This window comes from Alnus glutinosa, chromosome 8 (genome assembly GCF_958979055.1).
Source record: "Alnus glutinosa chromosome 8, dhAlnGlut1.1, whole genome shotgun sequence".
Classification (NCBI taxonomy): Eukaryota; Viridiplantae; Streptophyta; class Magnoliopsida; order Fagales; family Betulaceae; genus Alnus; species Alnus glutinosa.
In genome coordinates this window covers 7494718-7522022 of record NC_084893.1, presented here as the reverse complement: position 1 = coordinate 7522022, position 27305 = coordinate 7494718, and the positions used below count along the sequence as shown (strand labels likewise).

At 36.6% G+C, this 27305-nt stretch overlaps 2 protein-coding genes across 2 annotated transcripts; one reads left to right on the top strand and one right to left on the bottom strand.

Moving 5' to 3' along the window:
• The first annotated feature begins 1969 nt into the window (after window positions 1-1969).
• Window positions 1970-16344, top strand: LOC133875931 (formin-like protein 20). The gene is given in 19 exon segments (XM_062314206.1): window positions 1970-2622; window positions 3804-4507; window positions 4587-4808; window positions 4886-6208; window positions 6210-6352; window positions 6354-7271; window positions 7393-7567; window positions 8557-8628; window positions 9421-9519; window positions 9718-9759; window positions 10332-10412; window positions 10511-10561; window positions 10647-10728; window positions 11649-11743; window positions 12397-12468; window positions 12553-12669; window positions 14058-14126; window positions 14263-14329; window positions 15378-16344. Coding segments are annotated over 19 exon segments (4557 nt in total). The 5' UTR covers window positions 1970-2549; the 3' UTR covers window positions 15530-16344.
• An 814-nt stretch (window positions 16345-17158) lies between these two features.
• Window positions 17159-18767, bottom strand: LOC133874659 (uncharacterized). Its single transcript, XM_062312534.1, has one exon. The coding sequence runs from the start codon at window positions 18436-18438 to the stop codon at window positions 17431-17433; it is 1008 nt and encodes a 335-aa protein (XP_062168518.1). The 5' UTR covers window positions 18439-18767; the 3' UTR covers window positions 17159-17430.
• Window positions 18768-27305: the final 8538 nt, after the last annotated feature.

Sequence of the window (27305 nt, the reverse complement as noted above, 5' to 3'; positions counted from 1 at the left end):
CCCTTTCTGAATAAAAATAAATAAATAAATAAATAAACGTATTTTTATAATTCATCTTGAATACTAAACAAGATAAGTTTAATAAAATGTGAAATTTAAAGTTTGGATACATTAAAATATTTGGAAAATGATGAAAGGATACAATATTATACTTTGATAAGTTTGAGAAAATATTTATCATGACAAATTACTAAATTTTGAGCCGATGAAAAAAAAAAAAAAAAAAAAAGAACTTATTCAATTGACTTTCATAGAATAGAGTCAAAGTTTAAAATTAAGATAGATTAATTTAATATGATATTAAAAGGCGACTATTAAAAACTTTAAATTAATAGGTAGAGGGATTCAACATGTGTACGTATGTATACCAAACATACACTCAATCAATGTGGATTCTTGAATACCTCTTTCACATTCAAACTTAATAAAAACGGTTACAATTCATTTAGAATTTTCTTTATGTCATACTAAATGTCATCTTATTTTTAAAATTACCATTAAATTTGAGATGTTTATTATTGAATTTTGATAGATAATAATTTTAAAAGCCACGTGACATTTAAGATGATACAAAGAGGACCGTCTTTCTTGTAGAATTACTCATTATTTAAAGATAAATTTTTTTTTTAAATTTTTCAATTTATGGTTTTAAATGATTTGAATAGAATATTAAAAGTAAATTTCTTAATTTTTCTGTTAAAATTCATATCATATAATTTTGGGATAATTACCTTTTCCCCACATCAACTACCAGCCATTGTCAACATGCCTCCATGAACTGACATCTCTACCAAAAGAGAGCATCCAACTACCAACTTTACACACTTTGTCCCATTCCGTCAAGGAATTCCGTTAATTTGGACGGAATATTCCATTTTTGGGCGTTAATTTTGGTTTAAAGACCAAAATCCCCTCCAACAGTAATTAATAAAAAAAATATTAAAATTAATATGTTTAAAAAAGTTGAGGGCATTTATGTTTTTTTACGAATTAAACAGACGGAAGGAGGCAAAGTGTATAAAGTTGGTAGTTGGATGCTCTTTTTTGGTCGATGTGTCAGTTCATGGGGGCATGTTGACAATGACTGGTAGTTGATGGGAGAAAAAGGTTATTACCCCTATAATTTATACTATCAATTGTCCTTTAAAATCCATTGACTTTAAATCATCAAATCCAGATGCAGCCTAAATATATGCTCCGTTTTTAAAGCCAAATTCTCGAATTCTAATACTAGACTAATGGTGTATTTGACATTGCGATTTTGTAGACAAAAAATACGATTTTAAATTATATTACAGAAAATAAATCATTTAAAATTTTGTTTTTTTTTTAAATTATGATTTGAAAAAACAAAATTTTCAAATCATAGGCGATGATGTGCTGTTTTGAAAACGTACAATATTAAAGACTAAACAACGATTTTAAAGGCTGAATTATGATTTTTGCCAGATGTTTAACTGCGTTTTTAAAAATCATGTTTTCAAATCGCACATTTTAAAAATGTCAGTTTTTAGATCGAAATTTTTTAAATCGCAAATTCAGGCCGACCATAAATTGAAAATTTGGAGTTCCATTCAAATGTTTTTTTATTTGTACTTTTTTCTAATCAGATTGAATGAATACTTGTTAGGTGCATTAATGGATTTGGAGAGCAAATAATTTGAAATGATTTAGACGTTAATCATATTAAACAAACATACTTGGTTACTTGACATTGATAATCAAATCCCTTCATGTTGGATTAAGATGATAAACCCCATCAATCGACGTCAATAAACACAAAAATTCATAAACAAAAGCCAAACTGATTACTCTACTAATTTCTTGGCCAAGAGCCAAAATCAAAGCTTACGTTACATCGCAGAGAGAAAATGATGGAAAAAAAAACAGCAACAACAAAATAAAAGAAAAGAAAAAGACACTTGCGAAACCCCAACGAGGAGGCCCAAATCATGAAATTTACAGCGACACAACTCCATCTCTCTCTCTCTCTCTCTCTCTGTGTCTGTCTCTGAAATCGCGTTTTTAACTTTTTTTATTTTTTAAAATACGCGAGAAGCTGCCACGACCCCGCAATCGATCGGAAGCCAAAATCACTTTTGATAATCTCGTTGTTGTTTGCAGGAGATGAGGGTCTCTGCTTCTGCTTTTCAGTCCACTACGCTTCTCTCTCTCTCTCTCTCTCTCTCTCATGTGACAAAATGCTGAATTCCACGGGATTTTGATATTTCCCTCATCATCCATAAGCTCCCACCTGCATTGCCCACGTACTGTTACTTCCCCACTCTCTCCAAATCCCTGGAATTCAATTCCCCATTCTCGCTTAGTATTGGATTTTGCTACGACTTCATTTTCTATCTGGATTTTTTCTTCTTCTTGGAATTGGGGTTAATTGGAGGGTTGAATTTCGTGTATTTTGGGCTTGATCGAATTGGGAAATTCCGAGATCTGGTGGGGGTTTGTGTTGGGATCCAATTTTCATCTGGTTAGCTCGGTGGTGATTCGAATTATCGGTTTGGATCCGATCGGGGGAGAAACAGCGCCATCCAATGGCGCTGTTCAGAAGGTTCTTTTACCGGAAGCCGCCGGATCGGCTTCTCGAGATCTCCGAGAGGGTCTACGGTACCCTTTTACCCTCTCAATTCTTCTCCATTCCGCAATTTTATTTTCGTTGCTTTCAGCTTCTGAATGCCTAGCAATTGCGTAATTCCCGAGCTCTCAGCTTCGTGGAGCTGTGGAATTGCTCAGTTTTTTTTTTTGGGTGATTCTTTGTGCAATTTAGGTTTTGTGAGTTCCATTGTGGGAGTTGCATGGCATTTTGAGACGATGCATTGTGAAAATTTTGTTTAATTGTGGTTTCTTTTTGGGCCGTCTCTTTTGAAATTTGTTTTGGTATTTTTTTTCCCCTTAGTTTTCTCTAAGTGGTTAAGCAAATGTTGGGCAAGTAGCTTCCTGCCTGTTGAAATTTGTTCTAATTTTCTTTGATACATTGGTTCTTGCGGTGGGAGTATGAGCTGAGGCAGGGCTTTCAAAGCACTAGGAATCTGAGGGATTTGAATTGAGTAGATAGAATTCGACTGTATAGCCATACGTTGATGTTGCCTGTGCATCTACTGGTGCTTAGAGGAGGAACCTGACAGCAATTCACACTTCATACTTGCGAGGAATGAAAATGTGTATAGCGAAGAAGTAGACCTGAAAAAGGTGAATAGACGAATGAGCCTAGGAGAACAAAGCACCCTTTAGTAAGGAGCTGAAAATTATCAATTGGTTTGTTGTTTAGCGGCACTGTGGACTTCTGTAGGGTCTGAGAAATGTGGATACTTTTTCTCTATGTGATACTGCCTTTTGAGAAACTGACATGCCGTTGCTTTCGTTTTTCTTTTATCAATTTCAAACAGTGGATCTCGTTTTAGTTCAGTAAGAGCAGGAATTTGCTGGGCAAACTTGAAATGCTTATTTAATGGCATGGGTTGAATCTTCTGGAGATTTTCTTTGAGAACTGATTCTTTTTTTTTTTTTTTTTGGGGGGGGGGGGGGGGGGGGGGGGGGGGGGGGTGGCTATTTGTAGCTGCTTATGCTTCTTATCCCATTAACAGAAGCTTTCTGTACACAAATGTTTTAGCAGTCTTTATCCCATTATATTCTATCTTCACTAGATGATTTTATCCTTTTTAACTTTGATGGTTCCTATCAGTTTAGTTTGAAGTTGTGAAGTTTCTTCTCTGGTCTTTATTTTACTTTTGAAGACCATATACAATTATGGGTGTTGATTGTTCCCTTTCCGTTTTCTTCTTTTCTAGTGTTTGATTGTTGCTTCTCCACGGACGTTTTGGAAGAAGATGAGTATAAAGTTTACATGGGTGGCATTGTAGCCCAGCTACAAGATCACTTTCCTGAAGCTTCTTTCATGGTATTTAACTTTAGAGAAGGGGAGAGGCGAAGCCAAATTTCAGATATATTGACTCAGTATGACATGACAGTCATGGATTACCCTCGGCAATATGAGGGGTGTCCTCTGCTGTCACTGGAGATGATCCACCACTTCCTTCGATCAAGTGAAAGCTGGCTGTCACTGGAAGGGCAACAAAATGTGCTGTTGATGCACTGTGAAAGAGGAGGATGGCCTGTGCTTGCATTCATGCTAGCAGGTCTTCTGTTATACCGGAAACAGTACAATGGGGAGCAGAAGACTCTTGATATGGTCTACAAGCAAGCTCCTAAGGAACTTCTTCATCTTCTGTCTCCTTTAAACCCACAGCCTTCTCAGCTGAGATATCTTCAATATATCTCTAGAAGAAATTTGGGTTCTAATTGGCCTCCATCAGATACACCTTTACTTTTGGATTGTCTGATACTTAGAGTTCTTCCACTTTTTGATGGGGGAAAAGGTTTCAGGCCCGTTCTACGTGTTTATGGTCAGGACCCTTCAACACCAGCAAATAGAAGTTCTAAGCTTCTGTTTTCAACGTCAAAGGTGAAGAAACATGTGCGCAACTACCTACAGGTAATTTCTAAGTCACAACATTGAAACTGAAAGTTCATTTTACCAAATATGGAAATGTTCTTATGAACTCCAACAGCAGGCAGAGTGTTTGCTGGTGAAAATTGATATTCATTGCCGTGTTCAAGGGGATGTTGTTCTTGAGTGCATCCATTTGAATGAAGATCTGGTGCGTGAGGAGATGATGTTCAGAGTTATGTTCCACACAGCATTTGTGCGGTCAAATATTCTGCTGCTTAGCCGTGATGAAGTTGATGTTCTATGGGATGCCAAGGATCAATTCCCCAAGGACTTTAGAGCAGAGGTAAGTTGTTGTTTTTTCTGTATGAATGTCCTTTTCTGAAGCTGTAGGAGTTGAATGCATTCTCATATGTGTATCAGGTACTTTTTTTGGATGCTGATGCTGTTGTGCCTACTCTTACTACAGTCGTAGCGAGTGCGAGTGAAGATGGAAATGAGACAGAAAGTGCTTCACCTGAGGAGTTTTTTGAGGTGGAAGAGATCTTTAGCAATGTAGTTGACGGGCAGGAAGGAAAAGGGGAATATGATAATCATGTGGGTCGGGACAATACACCGGATGATATTGTTCATAAAGAAGTCTGGAAAGAGGAGTTGGATCCTCACACATTTCAAGACTGTGCATCAGATGAAGGAACTCCCAAACAGGATGTAAAGGTGGATTCTAATATTGATGCGGTGAAGGACATTGCTGTTGATGATGTGAAGTATAAGTTGGATGAGAGGGTGGATTCTGATCTCCATTTGGTGAAAGACATTGCTGTTGATGATGGTGTCAAGTTAAATTCCACGGTAGCTGCTGCTGATATGCAGATAAATCTTGAAACCAAGGAAGTGGTTGAAGATATGTCTGGCAAATTGGAAGAGATGGAAGACAAAGGTGATGGACAAAACAATTTTACACATAAGAACTTAGATTCCAAGGTCCCCCCGCAAAAGCTGATTGCTGATGTACCTAGACAAAAATCTGATAAATTACTGCCTTCTGCCCCTAGGAAGCAGTCTGCAGCGAGTGCAAAACCAACTGCAGATACAGTTGTTGCCAAACAAAAGATTAAGCAGCAAGAATCTCAAGGAGCTCATGTAAAACTAGCGAAGCCAAATGCAGTATCTAGGTGGATCCCTCCTAACAAGGGCTCTTATACTAATTCAATGCACGTAGCATATCCACCATCAAGATATAACAGCGCACCAGCTGCTCTTGGCAGTAATGCTTCTTCGAAGGATTCTAATGCAGGTTCCAAATCAAAGACTTCTTCTATTACTGCTACCCCCGCCGCTCTGGTTTCGACTGATGTGATCAATGATCAGACAAGTTGCAAGGTGGATCCTGTGATGGCTTCAGACTTTGGACGAGAGATACTTGCTTCCTGCCCACCATCATTAGTACCACCAATTGAAGAGGCAGATTCTTCCTCACCGACTCAAACACCCAATCTTAGCCCATGGCAAGTAGTGCTCCATCCACCGCCACCGCCACCGCCACCGCCACCGCCTCCGCCTCCGCCTCCACCTCCACTGCATTCTAATATCTATTCATTGTCTACATTGCTGCCCAGGTCTTCTTTATCACCTTCCAGACCTTTGCAGGTAGGCGCAACACCTCCTCCCCCTCCACCCCCGCCACAATCTTCTTCACTACTAGGTAATGTTGTGTCCAAAACTTTTCCCCCATCTCCACCTCCTCCCCCCCCCTCCTCCCCCTCTTCCCCCATCCAGTAGACAAAACAGTGCTACCATGTTGCCTCCTCCACCTCCTCCATCACCTTGGAAGTATGGGTATGCATCAGTTGCCTCTCCAGCGGTCACAAGTTCTCCGCCTCCTCCCCCTCCCCCCTCCCCCTCCTTTTGTGAGTCCATCAACTGCACCGAAACTTGGAGTACCTGCCACCCCTCCCCCTCCTCCTCCGCCACCTCCTCCCATGCGTGGAGTTCCATCTCCTCCTCCTCCTCCACCTCCACCGCCTCCACCTACTTTACGTGGAGGTTCGCCACTGCCACTGCCTCCATTATATGGAGCCCCATCTCCCCAGCCGCCACCAATGTATGGAGCCCTGCCTCCCCCACCTCCCCCACCTCCTCTAGCTCGTGGAGCTCCATCGCCTCCGCCACCACCTCCAATGCGTGAAGCAGCGCATCCACTTCCTTCAGTGTCTAGAGTGCCGCCTCCAATGCGAGGAGCACCGCCGCCGCCACCGCCTCCTCCAATGCGTGGAGCACCACCTCCTCCACCGCCTCCTCCAATGCGTGGAGCACCACCTCCTCCACCGCCTCCTCCAATGCGTGGAGCACCACCGCCTCCGCCGCCACCTCCAATGCGTGGAGCACCACCGCCTCCGCCTCCGCCTCCTCCAATGCTTGGAGCACCACCACCACCACCGCCTCCTCCAATGCCTGGAGCACCACCTCCTCCTACAGGTCAAGGCCCACCTCCCCCACCTCCCCCATTGCGTGGAGCACCACCACCTCCACCTCCTCTAGGAGCTCGTGCGCCTGGACCTCCAGCTCCACCTAGACCTCCAAGTGGTGCACCTCCTCCTCCTCCACCATTAGGCGCCAAAGGACCAAATGCTGCAGCTGATGCGAGAGGGATAGGGAGAGGGCGTGGGCTTTCACGTCCTACAGGGATGGGGGCAATTGCTACAGCTCCTCGAAGATCCTCCTTGAAGCCTTTGCATTGGAGCAAGGTAACCAGGGCTTTGCAAGGAAGTTTGTGGGAAGAATTGCAAAGATATGGAGAGACTCAAATGTAATCTAACTTCTTTTACTGATCTTTATTACCAATTACATAACCGATGTGTTCTTTTTTTCATAAATATTATAGCTTCAATTCCAAAGATCATATTTTTGCCTTTTTGTATATGTTTCAGTATTCTTCCTTTCACGATCAGTGATATTGCGCCCTTTTATCTTAGTGCGCCAGGGTTTGATGTGTCAGAGTTAGAGAGCCTTTTCTCTGCAACAGTTCCAAAACCTGCTGATGCAGGAGGTAAATCTGGGGGGCGACGCAAGTCTGTTGGATCCAAGACCGACAAAGTCCACCTGGTAATCTAATATAACTTTGATGATGTCCTAGAAATATAGTTGTTGGATATAAAAAATAAAAAATAAAAATTGTGAGTTTATTCTACTGAATACCTTCGTATGATCTTCAGATTGACTTAAAAGTTCTAGTCCATTGTGATTTCTTACGGATTCTCGATCTGAGCCAATTTTCAGCTATCAAATACTTGGATAATTGCATCATTAATATAATCCAAGAAGAGGAAAAAATAATATCAATTCTGGTTTTTGGCATAAGGAAATTAAGGAATAGCTGCTTCTTTTTTGCTTTCAGATTGTGAGAAAAGAGCTACAGTTTTAAACTTAAATTTTTCCTTAAGTACACAATTCTTCTTAGTCAGAACTTTGATTTTTTAGTTGTTGTTGTTAGGGAAATACACATCACACTCCCATTTGGGATTGAAACTATGACTTCGCCCATGATCCCTTTTTTATTGAGAGCTGGTGCTGAGGGAGATGCCATCCGGTCCAAGGACCATTGGATTGATATTTCATCAAATTTTTATCAGATACTAAATGATAATTCCTCCCTGATAAAGTGTTTGTGTGTATCTGTTGGTATACATGCACATATGACCCAAAGGAAGAGAGTATGTATTGTAAGCCACAACCCCTTTTTAGAAATTTATTATTTATGTCTTGCGTTTCTTATTGTTTAGAAAAAAAAATTAAATGGTGGAATTTCAATTTCAACTCTTATAATTTTTCGAAAAAAAAAAAAGAGAAAAAAAATCAAAAGAAGGCCTAAACTGGATGGTGGCAATGGTTATACTTATTGGATCGAAAGATACGCCTGTAGTCCTTCCACTTGGGTGGTAGAATCTTTCTTGTAAAAACTTATTGGGTTTGTCCGGGCAATGCTTACTGGCTGTTGATGGTTAAAGATGACTTTAATCCGAGACACTTTTGCAATTTGATGGTTTGATATCATATCTCTTCTGTCTTAATAATTTATGTATTCTGCATTGTAGATTGACCTGAGGAGAGCCAACAATACTGAAATCATGCTCACAAAAGTTAAGATGCCGCTTTCTGATATGATGGTATGCTAGATAGTCCTTGTTCTTTTAGAAGTTTGATTCCTTTCATGATTTGTGGATGAAGGCATGATTTTCTCTATAAGATGGATACACAGCATTTGATGTGAAACTGTTTTTTGATTACAAAACATACATGGGGAACAAGTTTGTAAGAGTTAATGAAGTTTATTCTTACTTGTTTGTTTTATACATGCATTGTGGACAGTAGGGTTTAATATCCAGGTACATGAATACATTTGTTTTAATTTCTTAATACCAGAGCATATTTTGTAAGTTCTTGTACTTGTATTGAAAGCAGAAGACTAAGTTTGTGATGGCATAAGAGCTTATACTGGATAGAATGCAGTCAGAAATTTTTGTAATGGTTTTAATGCAAGATGTGGACTCGACCACCAAAGGACACGATAAAATTTAGGTTGGTAGTTTTACACCGAGGTCTTTGAGAAAACATATAGGTGGCTGTTATGTGATCCTTGCATATCCTAGTAGTCTCAGTTTGATCCTGATGTTCCATCTCTATGAGGTGGGTTAGTGGAGGATGGACCAGGGGCATGGAATAGTTAGCTCATGCTGATGTGCATCATTATGGTGGATGATAAGTGAGACTTGGAGTTGGTAATAGATCTTCTGTACTGTTATCCCTTTAGTGTCATTGTGGTACAAATAATTTGGTTGGAACTGTTAATTTTGTTTTTTTTGGTTTTTTGTATGGTTGAATATGGGCTGGTAGTATGCTTAATGAACCCCATTCTTCATAGGTATGAGTTACAAATCTATTTGCATATATATTGTCAGGCTGCTGTTCTAGCAATGGATGAGTCGGTATTAGATGTTGATCAGGTGGAGAATCTTATAAAGTTTTGTCCTACAAAAGAAGAGATGGAACTTCTCAAGGTGATGATTTCACATAAATTGTGATTCCCTTTTATTTTTCTAGCAATTGTTGAATCCTTTTCACATTGAAGAGATTTTGTGCTATGTTTATGTAGTTTAGAGTATATAGTTTCTCACCAATTTTATTTATTTATTTATTTTTTAATTCATCCTTCTGTTTGTTTGATTTTCATATTTTCTGTTTCGTTGTTCATTTAGGGCTACACTGGTGACAAGGCGAACCTGGGAAAGTGTGAACAGGTCTGGAAAAGTTTCTCTGTTGACCAGATCATGTTATTTGTTATTGGTTACTAAATCACAATCTTGAGCATTTTGCAAATCAGTTGTGCTTTGATAAGTGCTATCCTTTTGTTGATGTATGAATTGTTGTGTACCTATGGCATTCTACTAGGGATCATGCCTTATGAGCAGAGGCTATTAGTTTTAATCTCCCCTTCACCCTCCAATTGGGACGAATTATATATATATATATATATATATATATATATATATATATATATATATATATATATATATATATATATATATATAAAAATATCCTTAAATTGAACCCATCGAAGGACGTTTTAGGAAGATTGTTATGTTTATTTTGTTTCATTAAAATGTGTGCCATTTGCAATCATCTCATCTATTTTAGAACAGAGGTAGTGTAACTTTTTAAAACGTTTTCCAAGTTTGTTTGTTTTTTCTTATGTGGCAATCATTTAATTGTATAATCCATCACTTTCTTTTATATGATTTGCTTTTCTGTTGGATACATGGTGGGGCCATATTCTAAAAGCTTATATACTATATGTTTTTTTATGTTTCAGTATTTTTTGGAGCAAATGAAAGTGCCTCGGGTGGAGTCGAAGTTAAGAGTATTCTCTTTCAAGATTCAGTTCAGTTCTCAGGTTTGGTGGTATCTGCAATGTTTGATTTCAATAAATTTTTTAACATCATAAAGTTGTTTTTCTTGCCTTAGTTGTCTTATTGCTGAATTCTTATGTAGATTTCAGAATTTAAAAAGAGTTTGAACACTGTGAACTCTGCATGCGAAGAGGTATGCCACTAATGATTGCAAATCCTTCTGTTGCAGTTTCTATACTTCTCTGTTGAGCTTAGGTACTCTTTTGTTGGTTTATTAGGTCCGGAAATCTGTCAAACTGAAGGAAGTTATGAAGCTTATTCTTTTTATAGGGAATACATTGAACCAAGGAACTGCTAGGGGTAAGGATCTTCATTGTTATATAGTTCTTATTGTCATTCGTTTGTTTCTGGCATATTGGATGGTTCATTCTATTTTGCTAAAGGAGGTTTGTACATAACTCCATTAGGAATAATTAGCAAATGTGGTTATCAACAACTGCAGTTTCTTATAAAGAATTATGAAGAGAAGTTGTTTATAAATGCGCATAGATTATTATTTATTTAATGCTCTCTAGTGTTGGCACGGCTGAGTCTAATTTATAAATAGGTTATTAGCATTACCCATGGTTTGTTATTTGGAGAGTGCAAATAATTTTGTGGGTTTAAAGCATCATGAAGACAGTATATTTACAAATGTCCCTATGGTATCTGATTGTATCTGTTGTATGCTATTATTTTTTGTGTACCATTTGATGACTTATAGACTGGACTTTTGTCAAGTTGTGTTCTGATTTAAGATTCAAATTACCATTGGCTTTAGAAAGAAGAGAAGATTCTTTTTGAAAAGTTTTGTGATAATTTATTTGTTTGTAGTCTATATTTTAAACATGGCTAGTTAGTATGAAGTTTGAAAGCTTCTTGGAATTTAGTGATACCTAGTTAAGTGTAAAATGAACTTTTCCATGGTAGTCTTTGTGCAACTTTCATTTCAAGGGACACATGCTTCATGCACCAAACGTGTGAACAGTTTTGAAATTAAGTTGAAAAAAAATTAACTTGTGAATGAATTTGTAGTTAGGGGGTATTTTGTTATAGTTTATGTGATTCTAAATGATTTGTACCATATTCTTTAGGTCCTCTGCAGAGTTTGCATAGGTGGCATGTCATGTCTTATTAACCCTCAATGTGTATGGGAGTTTTTAGAGCTGATTTGATGTTAATTTTTTCCTGTTGTTACCTTTAAGTCTAATTTTATTATCAAATGATCCCAAATCATACAGGATCTGCAATTGGATTCAAGTTGGACAGTCTTCTAAAGCTTACTGATACACGTGCTTCTAACAGTAAGATGACACTCATGCATTATCTTTGCAAGGTATGGTTTCTAAAGTTTTGTTGTTTGCTATGCGTATCAATATCATTTTTTGTGGCTTACCCAAAGAGTGCTTATTCTGATTTTAGGGTTGCAACCTGGTTCAGGTTGGGTTGGTTTAAGACCTAATTGATTTTGTAGGACATCAGTCTAGAACCGTACCAAGAACTAATGAATTGAACTAAAATGAATTGAGTTGGGTCAGTCTGAAATGTATATTCATTGTGCTTTGAGGCTGATGCCTTTCCTTGCATAATTTTTTTTTCCTTTTTTTTTTTTTGGGGGGGGGGGGGGGGGGGGGGGTTGGAATTCTCTTTCTTGCAATTGAACTTCTAGAAACACCATTTTCAAGAGAGCTGACCCCAAGCAGCTGATAGAAGGTTGTGTAAAATGAATTTTCACGAAATGATAAATTAGCTCAGCTTTCAGAACAGATAAATAAAATTTACGTTTTAATTACGTTGTTAGATAATAATAAATGATAAAACAAAAAGCTTAAGAAAGTTTGGGGGATGATTGCTAGCCAGATTTGTGTTTTGCCAACCAAATTTTCCTGCACATAAGTTCTTTATTGCTGGATATCTTACTCTGTTTTGTATATTAATGGCAATTATGCTTTTATACTAAATCTCAAATTTGGTTTTCTTGTCGCTTAGCTTTTGGCTGATAATTCACCCGCACTTCTTGATTTTCACCTGGAATTTGTTAGCCTGGAAGCTGCAACTAAGGTGAGTCGTGACCATCTCTTTCTTGATGGTGATTAAGTATCATCATTAGATGATGTTTATATTTTTTTTTCTTTCCTCTTGCAGATACAATTGAAGTCTTTAGCAGAAGAAATGCAAGCTATAATCAAGGGACTAGAGAAGGTCAGGCAGGAGCTGGCTGCATCTGAAAACGATGGCCCTGTATCTGAAGTTTTCCGTAAGGTGTATAGTCTTTTTTGTCAATTATTTTGTTCTTCATAGTTACTGATTCTTATTTCTTGATACACTTTATTTTGCCACATTCTAAATTTAGATTAACATTTTGGCTATCTATTCATTTTTTTTTTTGTTTGCATTTATCGGCTTGACTTAATTTTTCACATCAGCTACCTGGTCTCAATTATCACTTTACTTAACCTTATTTACTTGTCAAAAAAAATAGTGAACTTAATTTTTTTTTTTGGTAAAAAGAACCTTTTTTTGTTCTTTGCTTTTGATTTCTAAAGAAGTTTTTGAATTTTAATTCCTTAAACTACACTTTTTAGAAGTGCGGAATACATATGAAGGAAATTTATTCTTGGCATAAATTTGGCTAATTAAGAGACAAATTGAGCAATGGTGAATTTCAGTTGTATTGCAGGCTAATAGAAATATCGAGTCACCATTAGATTTATGCCACAGTTCTTAATTTGGTAAAATTTGACTCTTATGTGGTTCCCATATTGGTTAAGCTCTTTTAGGAAGGTTACTTGCTGTGCTAATTGACTGCAGTCTATATGTCACCCCGATTTCCCTGTTTGTGTACTAAGAATTTAGGGAATTACAAAAGTTTCTGAGAAACTTATATGATGAGAGTTGTTATTACATTAATTACAATATCATTTATTACTCTTTGATTGTATAAGTGCTCTTTTACATATGTTTTAATCAACATGCTTACAATTCATACATGCTTGCAGCCGCTTTGAATGTATGTAGCCTTTTCGTTTCAGTGTTCATTATCACGGGCAAAAAGGTCACCCAACTATGAAGTACACCCTTCTCCGAGAATGTGGCTTTGCTTTTTCTTTGTTTTTTTGTTATTTTGTTATTTTTTTTTAAAAAAATATATATATATATTATTATTATTAATTTTTTTTATTTCTAGGTATGGTGTCTGCATTTCATCTGACTTTTCAGAGGGGCTGTTTCTCAATTATATTATTGTGTTTGCAGTGAATATATATGCTTTTTTTTTTTTTTTTTTGATAAGTTATATGCTTATTTTCCTGTGTATTCTCTGCCTACTGTATTTATTTACAGATAAAAAAATCAATTAGGTTATCAAAGACACTCTTATGATTGAATGCATTTATTTTGTCTGGCATTTGATGGACAATAAGTTTTAGATTTAAATGTAGTTATAATATTTGGGGGATATTGGTCTTTATTATGAAACATTTGACGATGTGGTATTTTATTGCCCTTGGAAAGTCCTAAATCATAACATTGTGACCAGCAAAGAGATTATTCGTTGATTTTCCATTTTCCAAGGAATATGCGCCATCTCTTTTTGCTGGATTTCTCATGTTTCTGTATACTTCCCTGACAATTTTTGTATTTTATTCTAGACACTGAAAGAATTCATTGGCGTTGCTGAGACAGAGGTGGCATCTGTAACAAATCTATACTCTGTGGTGGTATGTTAATATGATATCAGCTACTTTTTTTTTGGTTATTTTATGAATGATATGATATCAACTACTTTGAGACATTATCTAATGAAGTGAAGAGTTTATAAGATCGTGTCTTCTATCATCGTTCTTTGGTGGACAGGGTAGGAATGCTGATGCACTTGCACTATATTTTGGTGAGGATCCTGCCCGTTGCCCATTTGAGCAGGGTAAGTTATGGATATAACATCTACATATTTATTGACTGATCCAATACTTATCTCCTAATGATTTGATGTCTAATTTTTGGCTAGATAGAGTTTGGATGCTGCCTTCAACGGAATTAAATGATCCTATTGCTTGGATGTCCCTTGTAAATTTACATCTTTCTTGGATTTTCTCTGTTGTACTACATGTACTCGTGTTTGGGCCATTAGGCAGCATCTGAAAGTTGGGGCTATAATGCATCATCCTCTAGAAATGCAATTTTGTAAAGAAGATTTCTTATGAAAACAACGGAAAGATATAGAAACGTGTTTAAAGATTAGAAAACGTAATAACAAAGATTTAATTGAATAAAAACCATTGATTGCTTGAAGAAACTTGAAGAGTAGTCATGATGAAAAAGTAAGGAAGAAGAAATGGGAGAAGGACAAGGAGGGGGGATGGAATAAAGTTTTGTCATCCTCCAATTATTGCATCAGGATAAATCAATTGGAGAGGAGCCAGTCTTTTATACATAAGGACATTTTTGTAATTTTACATGGTATAAAATTATAAAAATGCCATTATGTATAAAGGAACGGCTCCTCTTCAGTTCCTCTCAACTGGAGGAACTGGAGAGGATCCTGGTCCCCAAGTATTGTAGTCTAGTTTGTGTTTTTACATACAGAGATCTTTTTTTTATTATTTTATTTTATTCTTTCTATTTTTCTTTTATTCCTATTCTTCTTTCTCTTCTAAGAAAAGAAGGGGGGGGGGGGGGGGGGGGAGTGGGTGTTTCTAAGAGAAAGGGGGAGCTTTCCATACATAAATATGACATACGTCGGTAATATATACACAGATACATATATTCACTCATACATACATATACATGAAGTTCAAATTATGCATGGTGGAAAATTATCAACGCAATGGAAAGTCAATTTGTTAATGATATTTTGGTATAAGTTAATATTGACCCTTCATTCAGGATTAAAATTAATGTGGTCCCTCATTATTTGTTAGTTTTTTCTTTTTGTGGTAATGCTTAAACTGATGCTGCATTAATATATGCAGTCACAGCGACTCTCCTAAACTTTGTAAGGTTATTTCGGAAAGCACATGAAGAGAACTGCAAACAGGCTGAATTGGAGAAGAAGAAAATTGAGAAGGAGGCTGAAATGGAGAAGGCGAAGGGCATTAATCTTACAAGAAAGGCAGCAAGATAAGTGAAGATTGAGTATCCCTGCATAGGAATTGAGCTTCAGCCATGCAGCTGAGCTCTGCCCCACTGTTGCTGACTAGATGATGGCCAAGGACACAGCTTTTTTGGACGGTCAGAGTCCTAGCTTACTTCAGTATTGGTGCAACAGTAAGCCTTCCATTGTGCTTGAAATGAGAGGCTCAAGTGTTCCTCGAGGCCTGCAGACCTTCAACTCTGCAAAAGTCTTAGCTGAACATGCTTTGATTGGATGATTTTCAATCAGATGGTCATGGTTCACTGACCAATCACATTAGATATCTTGCTGACAGACCGAATTTTGACAAACATTGGGTAGTTGCCATCAGCGACTGAGAAGCAGAGCTACTCCATATAGGACAACTGCTATCGAGGTGGTTGGATTTGGCCCCTCCAGCACCATTTTGAGAAGGAATTCTGTAGTCTTGGGTCGGTTTTTCGTTACTGAATTGGTTTCCACTTTCACACCATTCATTTAGCATATGTTCTTTTGGCGCCAGAGCAGATGCCTGCCTTGGGGGTTGTAAAGCACATAGTCCAACTGTACCATGAAACCTTGTACAAAGCTCTAACCTTTCCTTTAGAAGTCATTCTTTCTCATGTAACATAAAAAAAAAAAAAGTTAGTTATTTTTTTTTATGTTCCTTGTAGTTGAGATTTTGATAGAGGAACCCGTCATGAAAGGTGTTGTATAGGTGTCAGGTTAAGAAAGAGATACTAGAGAAGACGGGCTTTCTCTTAGTGTAATTGTAACATAAACAAAAGATAGGCTGCGAGTAGAAATTTGGTTGTTTCTTCATTTGATTCCTTACCAAATTATACACATTCAAGAAATGTCAAAAAGGATATCGTCTCTTCTCTCTTACTCTGCTTGCTTGTGTTGTTACCAGATTGAAGTTGCAAATTGAATATCAATCTGTTTCTACTAATGTACTGTCTTCTGCAAATTCAGTCTGGTAAAAGTGCCTTTGTGACTTGTGAGGCGAAAGTGTAGAACAATGGCAACTAGTTATGTGAAAACTCCAAGCAATCTGTATACCGCCATTTGCTATTGCTTCATTTTTCATGGGGGCCTCTGTAGCATTGTTGACTTCTGAGTTGCTACTAAACCACCCCACACCAAAAGGGTTAGGTTGCTTATAGATGGGTCATATATATATATATATATATATATATATTTTGAAAGTAGATGGCTCATAAAATATCATTGCTTGATCTACGAAAAAGTCAAAGAAAAATATCAAGTTTTCGCTCACTTTTTGGTGCATTTTACTTGATTTCCCTAATTCCCTATTTTACTGTTACTATTCATAGGGGTGGCAATTCATGATTGTGAGTCGAGATTGGGTTAAGTCGAGACATGATTACAAGACTATACACGTAAATCCTAATCAGACTTAGTTAATTAAACAGGTCAGACCTTTCAACCCTAACTTGTTAATTTCGTATCGAATTTACGGGTCGTGTTAAAAACTACCTAAATGTTGTGTTTTGAGTTTGAATTGTGTCGAGGCATGTACATAAGACTATATAGGTCAACCCTAATATGATTCATTTAATTTTGTATTTGATTCACATAGATGGTGACTGCTTTAATTTTCATCAAATAACCCACATATAGAAGATTAACAATGCCTTTGTATCATTCACACTGTAAAGGTTTCCAATGTACATATGGTGAAATGGGACGAAAGAAACAAAACAGAAAACTGAAATTTGAGAATATAACAAAAAGAAATTCCTTCTTGCTATCACCTTGTTGGGGTCACCCGCAATGTGGGTCTTTATGTACTATACTTTGCCTGATTTCCCCTCAAGCAACAGAAAAATCGATTCTGTGAAATTCAAGAAACGAATTGCCAACTATCCTGTTTGTTTTCACAATGTAATTTATGCAAGTTCTTCTGCAGTCCTTAAACGGACGTAGCCATCGCTCTCTTGCGCAAATTCAATCCGGTAAGAGTACCTACCTTCCTGCTCTATCCAAGATCCTGCCTTACAGCTTTTGAAGAACATGCAAATCACGACTGTATCAAGAACAATGAAAATCGAATACAAGTAAGCGATGAAAATCCCCTCCAAAGCCATGGATGTTCCCAGCTTTCCAGCGAAATGATAAGCTCTCACAACCCGGTATTGGAACAAGGCTTCGACACCGGCCAGGGCCATGTTGACAGGCAATGCCAGGGATAGCGCCGTCGACGTTCTTCCTCGTATAAGAGCGCAAGCCTTGAGGATCGCCATGTATCCACCGCATTGTTCCATGCCCGATAAAACCAATGCCAAGCTGCATACTACGAGGGCGTTGGCCAGAATTATGGAGTAGAGCACAGCCCCGGCAGCTGACAGGAAGAGGATGCAGTTGGGAGAAGAGAAGCCAACTCCTTCGAGACAATTAAAGGCGAAGAAGAGAAGAGAGAAGACGGTTGCGTTCGCGGAGAGGATCAAGAACGAGTTGCACAAGTAGGTGAGCAAGAGTGGCTTGTAAAGGTTTAGCACCGAAGAAAACAAAGAAGGCGGGGAATTAGGTGGTTTGTTTTGCTTGAGAGCTTGAATTATAACTGCTTTTGTGGCGAGGAGGAAGGAGAGGGTGAAAGGAAGTGTAAGGATGGAGGAAAAAATTGTTTGGGAAAGCTTCTGGCTAAGAATGGTGAAGAACTCTGAAGAGGGAGGGAAGCCTGCTGCATCGAAGAGATTTCGGAGGCGGCTGTAGATGGTCAATAGAAGAGATGAAGAGGAGGGGACATAGGCTTGTGAGAGCAGAACTGAAACGGAGAAGGGGAAGGCAAGGAGTGCAGCGGTTGAGGTGAAGTAGTGGTACCTTTGAAGGAAAGTGTAGATTGAGGTTCTGATAATCTTGCCTGTTTTTGCCATTGGAAACTTCTGGGTTTCTTCCATTGAGAATTTGAGAGTGAGAGGGAAATGGGCGTTTTCAGCAATGGTGGGTGTATATTAGAGTAGTTTGCAAGGCTTAGGCATTGGTATTTCCTCCCTCCTCTTTTTCAAAGCTTTATTAATGGCTTTTTTTGTCTCTCTCTCTCTCACAACTCACAAGGTTAGGTTGGAGGTTTTTAGGGGGGGCTGGTGCTTTGGATGAATGGATTGGCCAACAACTAAAAGCTAACAAAAACAGCATGACCAGATTTGTTTGGCATTGTTTTTACCAAGACCCTGTTTGGACTTAATTGATCAGGGGGTTTAGTCTTTTGTGATTCTTCAAATCCCTACTTACTAGGACATGGAAAAAGCACCTTTCTATATAATTACTGCAGAAGGCCTTTGCTTGTGGCTTGCCTATAACTCCCTATCTTGCTGATGCAAAGTGTTCTTCCTATTGATTGCTTGCGTCGTCCTCTTCCAAGTGGGTATATTATATACGGCTCAATCATGAAAAATAATACATCTTTCATGTGCTTTCTAGGTCCCTTAAGATAGAAGCATGATATTAAAATAAAATGATTTCATATTTTGAGAAATAATTAAGCAAGAAATTCAACTTATTAGTGTAATTAATTAGTAATTGACGTATTAAAAAAAAATTATAGTACCCTAGACATTTTTCTTATCGATTTGGTGTTTTGTTATGTTTCACGTGGCAAGGGACGCTGAGTCTTCCTTAGCTTGCAAGGGAATTTATGATAATAACAATGAAAGAAAATGTAGGAAAGGGGTCTTAAATAGAAATTGGACAGACCCAAGCCGGTTCACCTTCACCCTATATCAATAGTAATGAGCAGAAAGAAGCATCAATTGGAGGCTATAAATAGGGTTGATAATTTTTTATACAACATGCAAATATGATCTGAATTCAACAGAAAATTAAAGTATTATGTTGAGGAGTTTGACCCGTTTAATTAAATGGGTTGGGTTAGGGTTGACTAATATAGTCTTGTACTCATGTTTCGATACAACTCGAACTCAACATGCGATATAATGAGTCAATTTTTGACATGATTTGTGAACCCGAAATAAACCCAATACAAACTTAGAGAGTTAGGGTTGGGGGGTTTGACCCGTTTAATTAAATGGGTCGGATTATGGTTGACCTATATAATCCAAACATTGGTCCTACCTCTTTAATTTTTGCACATCGCCCGGTTGATCATGATTGATGCTCATATATCATGTTTGAATAATATTATTTAGTAGACCGCTATATAGCTGAATGATATGGCAATACAAGTACTGATCAGAGCTGAATTTTGCTACTACGGCATGTAATTATATGGCAATTATATAAGAGCTAACACTAGCTTCAGCCAACTGCCAAGCCGAGCCAAATCAGAATGGAGTGGGTTTGATTAGGGTCTAGCTTGGGTTGAGTCCCCGGGCCAAGGAGGTACAAAGATGGTGAGATATGATGCAGTTGGTGCGCAGACTTTTGACCTGGTGGGTCAGTTAGGGGTTTGTGCATATATTCGTATGTATATAATTGCTTGCGTTGGAAGGAATAAATTATAGATGATACCCCTTATCTGCTTCCAATTCCATTGGTGAAGTGTCAATATATTCGGTGACCTCCTAACTGAAAATTATTTAAAGAAAGCAATACAATTGGAAGCAACAAACCTAATTTGGATTAACCAAAAGGGGAAAAGAGTACCAATAGGAAGGGATGGGTAGGTTATAGGTATAGAATTAGAACCAAAAACTTTGGCGGTTAAAGTCATGAAATAAGTTCAAGGTAGTTGAACCATTCCACAAAGCCGCTTCGAATCGTTCAAAAGGGAGCGGCCCATCACCGTCGTCTCAAATCAGTATTTTTTCTCTTTTTAAATAATTTTTTATGGAACCCCCAAAATTATACAAAAAATGTAATGTCTCCCAAACTTTAAAACGTTGCAATTAACTCGTGAAACTATCTGGCACTTTTATTAACCCTCCCAATAACCATTAGGATTTTCTGTAAAATCCGACAAAATTTTTAAGAAATAATAACTTAAAATGAAGAAAAAAAAAACCCAAGAGACACGACCAAGTTTTCGGTCTCTACAACCTAAAGACCCACGACCGTGGGTCCCCTAGCTTGGCCATGGTCTGGCCAGGGAATTTTATTTTATTTTTTTTAATCCATTTTTCGTTAGATTAATAGAAAGTAATTTAAGAGCTAGGTAGTTTGGGAGTTCAATTGAAACTTTTTAAAGTTAGTTTAAGAGAGAAATTGCAATTTAGGTGTAAGTTTGAGAAATGATAAAGTGTAATTTTTCTATTTTTCATTTAATGGTAAATTTATTATTTCATTTCATAAGAACATCCTAACATTATTAGAAAAATGGCTGAAATTTGTATGAAATGATCATTTGGTTAAAGAGGCATGCTACAACTATTTATAAATTTATTTTAAAACTAAAAGAATATATTTGTTACAAAGTCAAACAACATGAATCAATTAAACAATTTTTGCTTGTATGTAAAAGGACCACGCTATTATTATTCAATAACCATGTGACACATCCACAAGGAATGAAAAATTACCTTTTCAATTTATATCGACTATAATCAAATGTAATCAATCCGTGGGTTAGGTTAGCTGGTCCAAATTGAAGCTAATCCAATTGATTAGGTCTCTGATTACATTTAAAAGAATTAACTCTGTTGACCCAAATATGCTAAAACATATCGTCTAAGGGTTGCTTGTCGGAATTGGATAGGAGTTGGAGAAATAGCATTTCTCAATTAAAAGTGAATGGTTGACAAGTTATCCACTAATTAATTAAATTGACAAATCAATTTTTTTTTTGCTTAATTATTTTATTAATTATAAACTACGACATTTTGACAAAAAACTTTTGAATTACTGATTGAAAAAAGAAAGTTGTAGTACCTTAACAGCAAATGTTTACATATGCTTGAAAAAAAAAAAAAAGAAAAAGAAAAAAGACATATGAAAAAGTACATATAACTCTTTCAAATTACTATTTTATTGTCAATGTATCTCTCAAACTACTAATTGTGTCAATGTCTCTTCCTAAACTATCAAAAAATGTCGATGTCCCGGCCCCCTAATGACAAAAATACTCTTCATAAAATTATTAAAATAAAATAAAAACTAAAAAAAATATAAAATAACAAAAATTTATACAAAAAAAAAATTAAAAAAATTAAAAATTAAGAAAAAAAATTAAATATATGGAACCCCCAAAATTACACCAAAAATGCTACCTGGTACTTTTATTAACCCTCCCAATAATCATTAGGATTTTCTGTAAAATCCGACAGAAATTTTAAGAAATGGTAACTTAAGAAGAAAATAAAATAATAATAATAATAAAAAACTTAAGAAACCCACGACCAAGTTTTCGGTCTCCACAACCAAAGACCCACGACCGTCGGTTCCCTAGCTTGGCCATGGTCTAGCAAGGGAATCTTTTATTTATTTATTTATTTATTTTAAGGGTATAACAACATAATTGTATCAGCAACAAAAAAAAAATCTAACACCGTTATTGTATTTTCACATAAATTCTAAGGGAATAATGACCATTTTATCTATTTTCTGTTTGATTAACAGAAAGTAATGAAAGAGCTAGGTAATTTGAGAGTTTAATTGAAACTTTTTAAAGTTTAAGAGAGAAATTGCAATTTAGGTGTAAATTTGAGAAAGAGTAAGTGTAATTTCTAGGTCAGCCGCCCCCCCTCTCAAAACCTCTCTTCTCTCTCCTGATATCCGTCTTCTTCGTGCAGCCGGTGAGGGAGGAGGGAAGGGTCTCTTCTCTTCCCTCCTCTCCTCTCTCATTTCCTTTATGTTTTTTGCTATTTTATTTGCTTTGGTTTATCTCATATCCCTTTTAGGGAGCTTTGTTCCCCGGACTAGATCTGGTGGTGGTTGATGTTCTCCTAGTCCTTCTAGAGCTATGGAGGTTGCTTTTTAGTTTTTCCTTGTGCTTTTTTCTATTGGTTTTCTTGGCAGAAGGCTACACAGGATGTCTATGTTGGGGAGTAGCTTTTCTGGTGTGTCTCCGGCAAATTTTTCTGACTGTGCATTTTTTATGTCTTCTTTAGAGTCAGATATGTGTTCTTCGGCTAGGTCCTTCATAACACGCACCTCTCTGTAGTGGAGATCGTTGGAGATCGGTGGTTTTGGCGGTCGTCTACTGCAGAGGGAGGTCCCCGATGAAGGCGCGTGTTTACAATTTACACGCGCTGGTGCTGGTGCCGGTGACAACTTTTTCCCGACGCCAGTTTCGTTTGGTTTCTGTTTGGGTTTTTTGTTTGTTTTTCTGTTCACAGTCTGTCTTTGTAATGCGCAATTGTTACTGGACTATTTGTTGGCATAGTAGTTAGATTTGCCCTCTTTTTCTTTGTTTAGATTGTGCTTAAATGTAAAGAGCGGCTCAAACGTTGTTTATGTAATGTTTGTGTGTTGTTTAGATAGCTATTTTAAGTTAGATTTTTTTGGCTTATGGTGTATGGGTCTTGTACCTCTATTCTCTGTAATTGCCTTCGGGCGTTCTTCAGTAATATATGGTAACTCATGTTATCTGTTCAAAAAAAAAAAAAAGTGTAATTTTTTAATTTTTCATTTAATGGTAAATTTATAATTTCATAGGAACATCCTAACATTGTTAGAAAAATGGCTGGATTTTGTATAAAATGATCATTTTGTTAAAGAGGCATGCTACAACTATTTATAAATCTATTTTAAAACTAAAAGAATATATTTGTTACAAAGTCAAACAATATGAATCAATTAAACAATTTTTGCTTGTATGTAAAAGGACCACGCTATTATTATTCAATAACCATGTACCACATCCACAAGGAATGAAAAATTACCTTTTCAATTTATATCGACTATAATAAAATGTAATCAATCCGTGGGTTAGGTTAGCTGGTCCAAATTGAAGCTAATCCAATTGATTGGGTCTCTGATTACATTTAAAAGAATTAACTCTGTTGAACCAAATATACTAAAATATATCAGCTAAGGGTTACTATTTTTTATTTTTTATTTTTTATTTTTTTAACGAAAAATATGAGTATTTCATTAATCAAAGATCACAAGTATAACGCTAAGAGTTGCTATTATTCAAACATGAAATATAAGTGAATTACTACGGTTTCATTTGAACTGATGCAACAGTTTATAATTGATAAAATAATTAAGAGGAGACTTGCTACTTCTCAAACTCTTGTCAACCTCTCATCCAATATTTTTTAAAACAAACCATTGGATCTGTTTTCATACACGTAGATCCTACAAATTCAATAATTGATTTTAAAAAATGTTGTTGGAATTGGATAGGAGTTGGAGAAATGGCATCTCTCAATTAAGAGTGAATGGTTGACAAGTCATCCACTAATTAATTAAATTGTCAAGTCAATTTTTTTTGCTTAATGATTTTATTAATTATAGACTACCATATCAGTTTGCTAAAAAAACCTTTTGAATTATTGGATTGAAAAAAGAAAGTTGTCGTACCTTAATAATACTCTTTATGCATTTACGTGTGCTTGGAGAAAAAAAATGGATGTATAACATTATATTGAAATTTATGAAGGGAAAATTGTGTCGGGGGAGGGAGGTTTCATGCCTCCCTCCTTCCGGTGGTGGTTACCTCCTAGCCTTTTTAAGGCTATGGAGTATTTTTTGTCCCTCTCTGGTGTAAACCAGTGGAGGTTAGGTCTCTCCTAACCACTAAAGCTGTGGAGTTTTGTTCCCCTCAGTAGATCCGGTGATGGTTGATCTTCCCCTAGCCCTCTCAAGGCTATGGTGGTTTATGTTTGTTTGCTTTTCGTTTTATTTTCTTTTGTTCAGGTAGGAAGCTTCAAGACAACTTGTAGGGGAGAGGCTGATCTGGTCTGTGTCGTTGGCGGAGTGCATGGCCAGACTTTCACCTTCATTTATAATTTTGATGCTAGATCTACGCACGTTCATCGTCTTCTGGGAGACACGCGTCGATTTTCGGCTAAGACAGTCCCTGCAACTGGCTGAAATTGGGTTCTTCTGTTTGTTTTGTGTTTTTCTTTTGTTTCTCGTCACAGTCTGCTTTTGTATTGTTCAAATTTTATTGAAATATCTGTTGGCTTATAGCTAGATCAGCCCTCTTTTCTTTTTAGAGTGTGCATTATTGTAAAGAGATCGAGACTCAAATGTTGTTCTTGTAGGGTTTGTGTTTCTACCTAAGCAGCTGTTTTTTAAGTCAGATCATTCTGGCTTAGAGTGTAGGGGGTCTTGTCCCTCTGTTCTCAAGATGTATGTCTTCGGGCTTTTTCAGTATTAATAATAGCACATGCTATTTGTTCAAAAAAAAAATGAAGAGAAAATTGTACTATTGGTATCTGTAGTTGGCCTGAATTACAAATCGCTCCCTATGGTATTAAAATTAATTCAGAGATACATGTGGTTGGCATAATTTACAAATTACTCCATGGAGTCAAATATTGTTAAAATTAGCGCCTAACAGAATCTGTCAACATTTTTAACGGAATTTGATTCAAAGGACCGAATGAACATATAACATTATATTGGAATTATATGAATTATTGACCCATACTCATTATCACCGAGGAAAATTATTACAAATAAAAATCTCAAATCATAACCAATTCCTTACTATTAAATGTATGGTAGTTTTGAGCCCCCGTGCAATGATTTAGATAAAATAAAAAATAAAAAAAATAAAAAAATAAAATAAAAAGGGAATTATTATCCATGGGATTAAAAAAAGAGGTATTAATTGCAATTTAAAATCTTAAGAATCTCTCCAGCTAAATGATTTAAATTGGGATCGGAAGGTGTCCCGCTGGATTAGAGTAATTGGATTGGATTAGTTGCAACGTGAAGATCAATGGATTAAGTCGACTCACCCAAACATCCCCATTTGAGACAGCATCGAAAGATACAGCTTGTCCCACCATCTACTTTTAATTATAAAACCCATGCAATGCAGGCATGCATCATAACATAAGTGCTCCCATCGCCAAACATATAATTTTTTATTTTAAAAAAAAAAATTATGAGGCACCAAATTTTTTATTTAAGTCTTTGAAGATGATGGATTAGGATATTGTTAATGTCGGGCCAAGATCCAAATCATCTCCAAATTCAATCCAATTAAGAACAAAGTTTTTTTTTTTTGTTGGTCAAATTGGATTAAAATAAATTATTTCAATTTAATTTATCTGAAACTAACATGCATATCCAAATTTATAGATCGAAAATAAACGGACCACATAAGTGTATTTTTGTGTAAATTACATATATGGTGTCGGTAGACAAAATAAAAACCTTAAACAACGAGACTTGTTGGGGTGAGCAATATTATAATAGAGAATATCAATCAGGATTAAACGGAAATTGATATTATTTTTTAGGGTTGGGGGAGAACAAATCAAATCCATCGTCATTATAATATGCTGGTAGCAAGAGCTTCTTTGTTGCCCAGTCAATTCAATGGATTTATGCTCAAAATGACACATAAAAGAAAACGAAATACGCATTTTTTCTTTCTTTCTTTCCATGAGATAGTCCGGTTTAAGGTGAATGAGGTGATAATGTTTTCTTAGCGCTTTGTTGATTTCAATGTAAAATGTTTTTTTGTTGTAAAATATTCTTAATGAAATTTTTTTTTTTTTAAAAAAAATGATTTTTTTAAAAATATTTTTTGGTATTTGGATTGTACGAAAAAATGATCAAAGGTGAAAAATTACTGGTGACGAGATTCCATCACTGGCCAGCAGGATTTTAGCCACTTTCACTGGATTCCAAATACTATTGTTGGATTCCGGCCATTTTGATGGGAATTCAACAGCAATTGCCAGATTCAAGCCATTTTCGCTGAATCTGACCATTTGTGCAAGGTTCCAGCCAATTTAGGCTGAATCTGGTCGTCGTAATTCGGCGACGATGCTGGACGTCACTAGAATCCAGCAGACCAGTGCCATATTCTGACACCGGCTGGATTCCAGCATGTTTTGCCAGAATCCAACGGCGATTGTCGGCGCGGAATCCAGCGATCAGATACCAAATTCGTGGACCTTCGACGGTAGATTCAGACTACCAACAAACTCAAATGCCCGGTAATAACAGATTCCTACAAACATGCCTGCAAGAATAATGAGTTTAAATTCAGAAAACGATTTACAGTAAATCGTTTCCCAAAAATTAAAAAGGCTTTTACAATCAAACTGAAAATAATTTTCGTTAACTATCATTTTCGGTTGCATCAAACACCAAAAAATACATAAAATATTTTTACGCTCAAACAAACAGAGCATTAATTGGGTTTGGGGAAATTTCTTTTCTTTTAAGTTTATTAAGTTGGCATTTATCTTTAGAACATGTGAGAATCATGTGCTTAATGAACAGATATTAATTTAATAAACGGAATTAGAATAAATCTGGCTAATCCTTGAACCGGTTTCTTTTACGGTTCTGTCTTCAATTTTGCAATAATGGTTAATCATGTCACGCCACAAAAAATAATTAAAAATTCAATTACCTCAAACTAATATGATCACACCGTAATTCTGAAGATAAATGAGGGCGTTAAGCTTTTTGTGTGTTTACAAGTGAAAATGTAGGATAAGAAATAGAGAGAGAAATTCATGAAGAGAGAAGAAGCTTATGGGCTTTGGGCTACTATAGGTATGCTTCTACTGGGCTCAGTGGGCTGTCCAAGTGGATTATTTGTGCTCTCATTGGGAATTAAAAGGGCTGGCACTTGGCTCAAACCCCAATTAAGGTGCATACACTTTGTGAGGTGTAAAGCCCATCCACATTTGAAGAGCTTTTGCTAAATATATGAAAAATAAAAAATAAA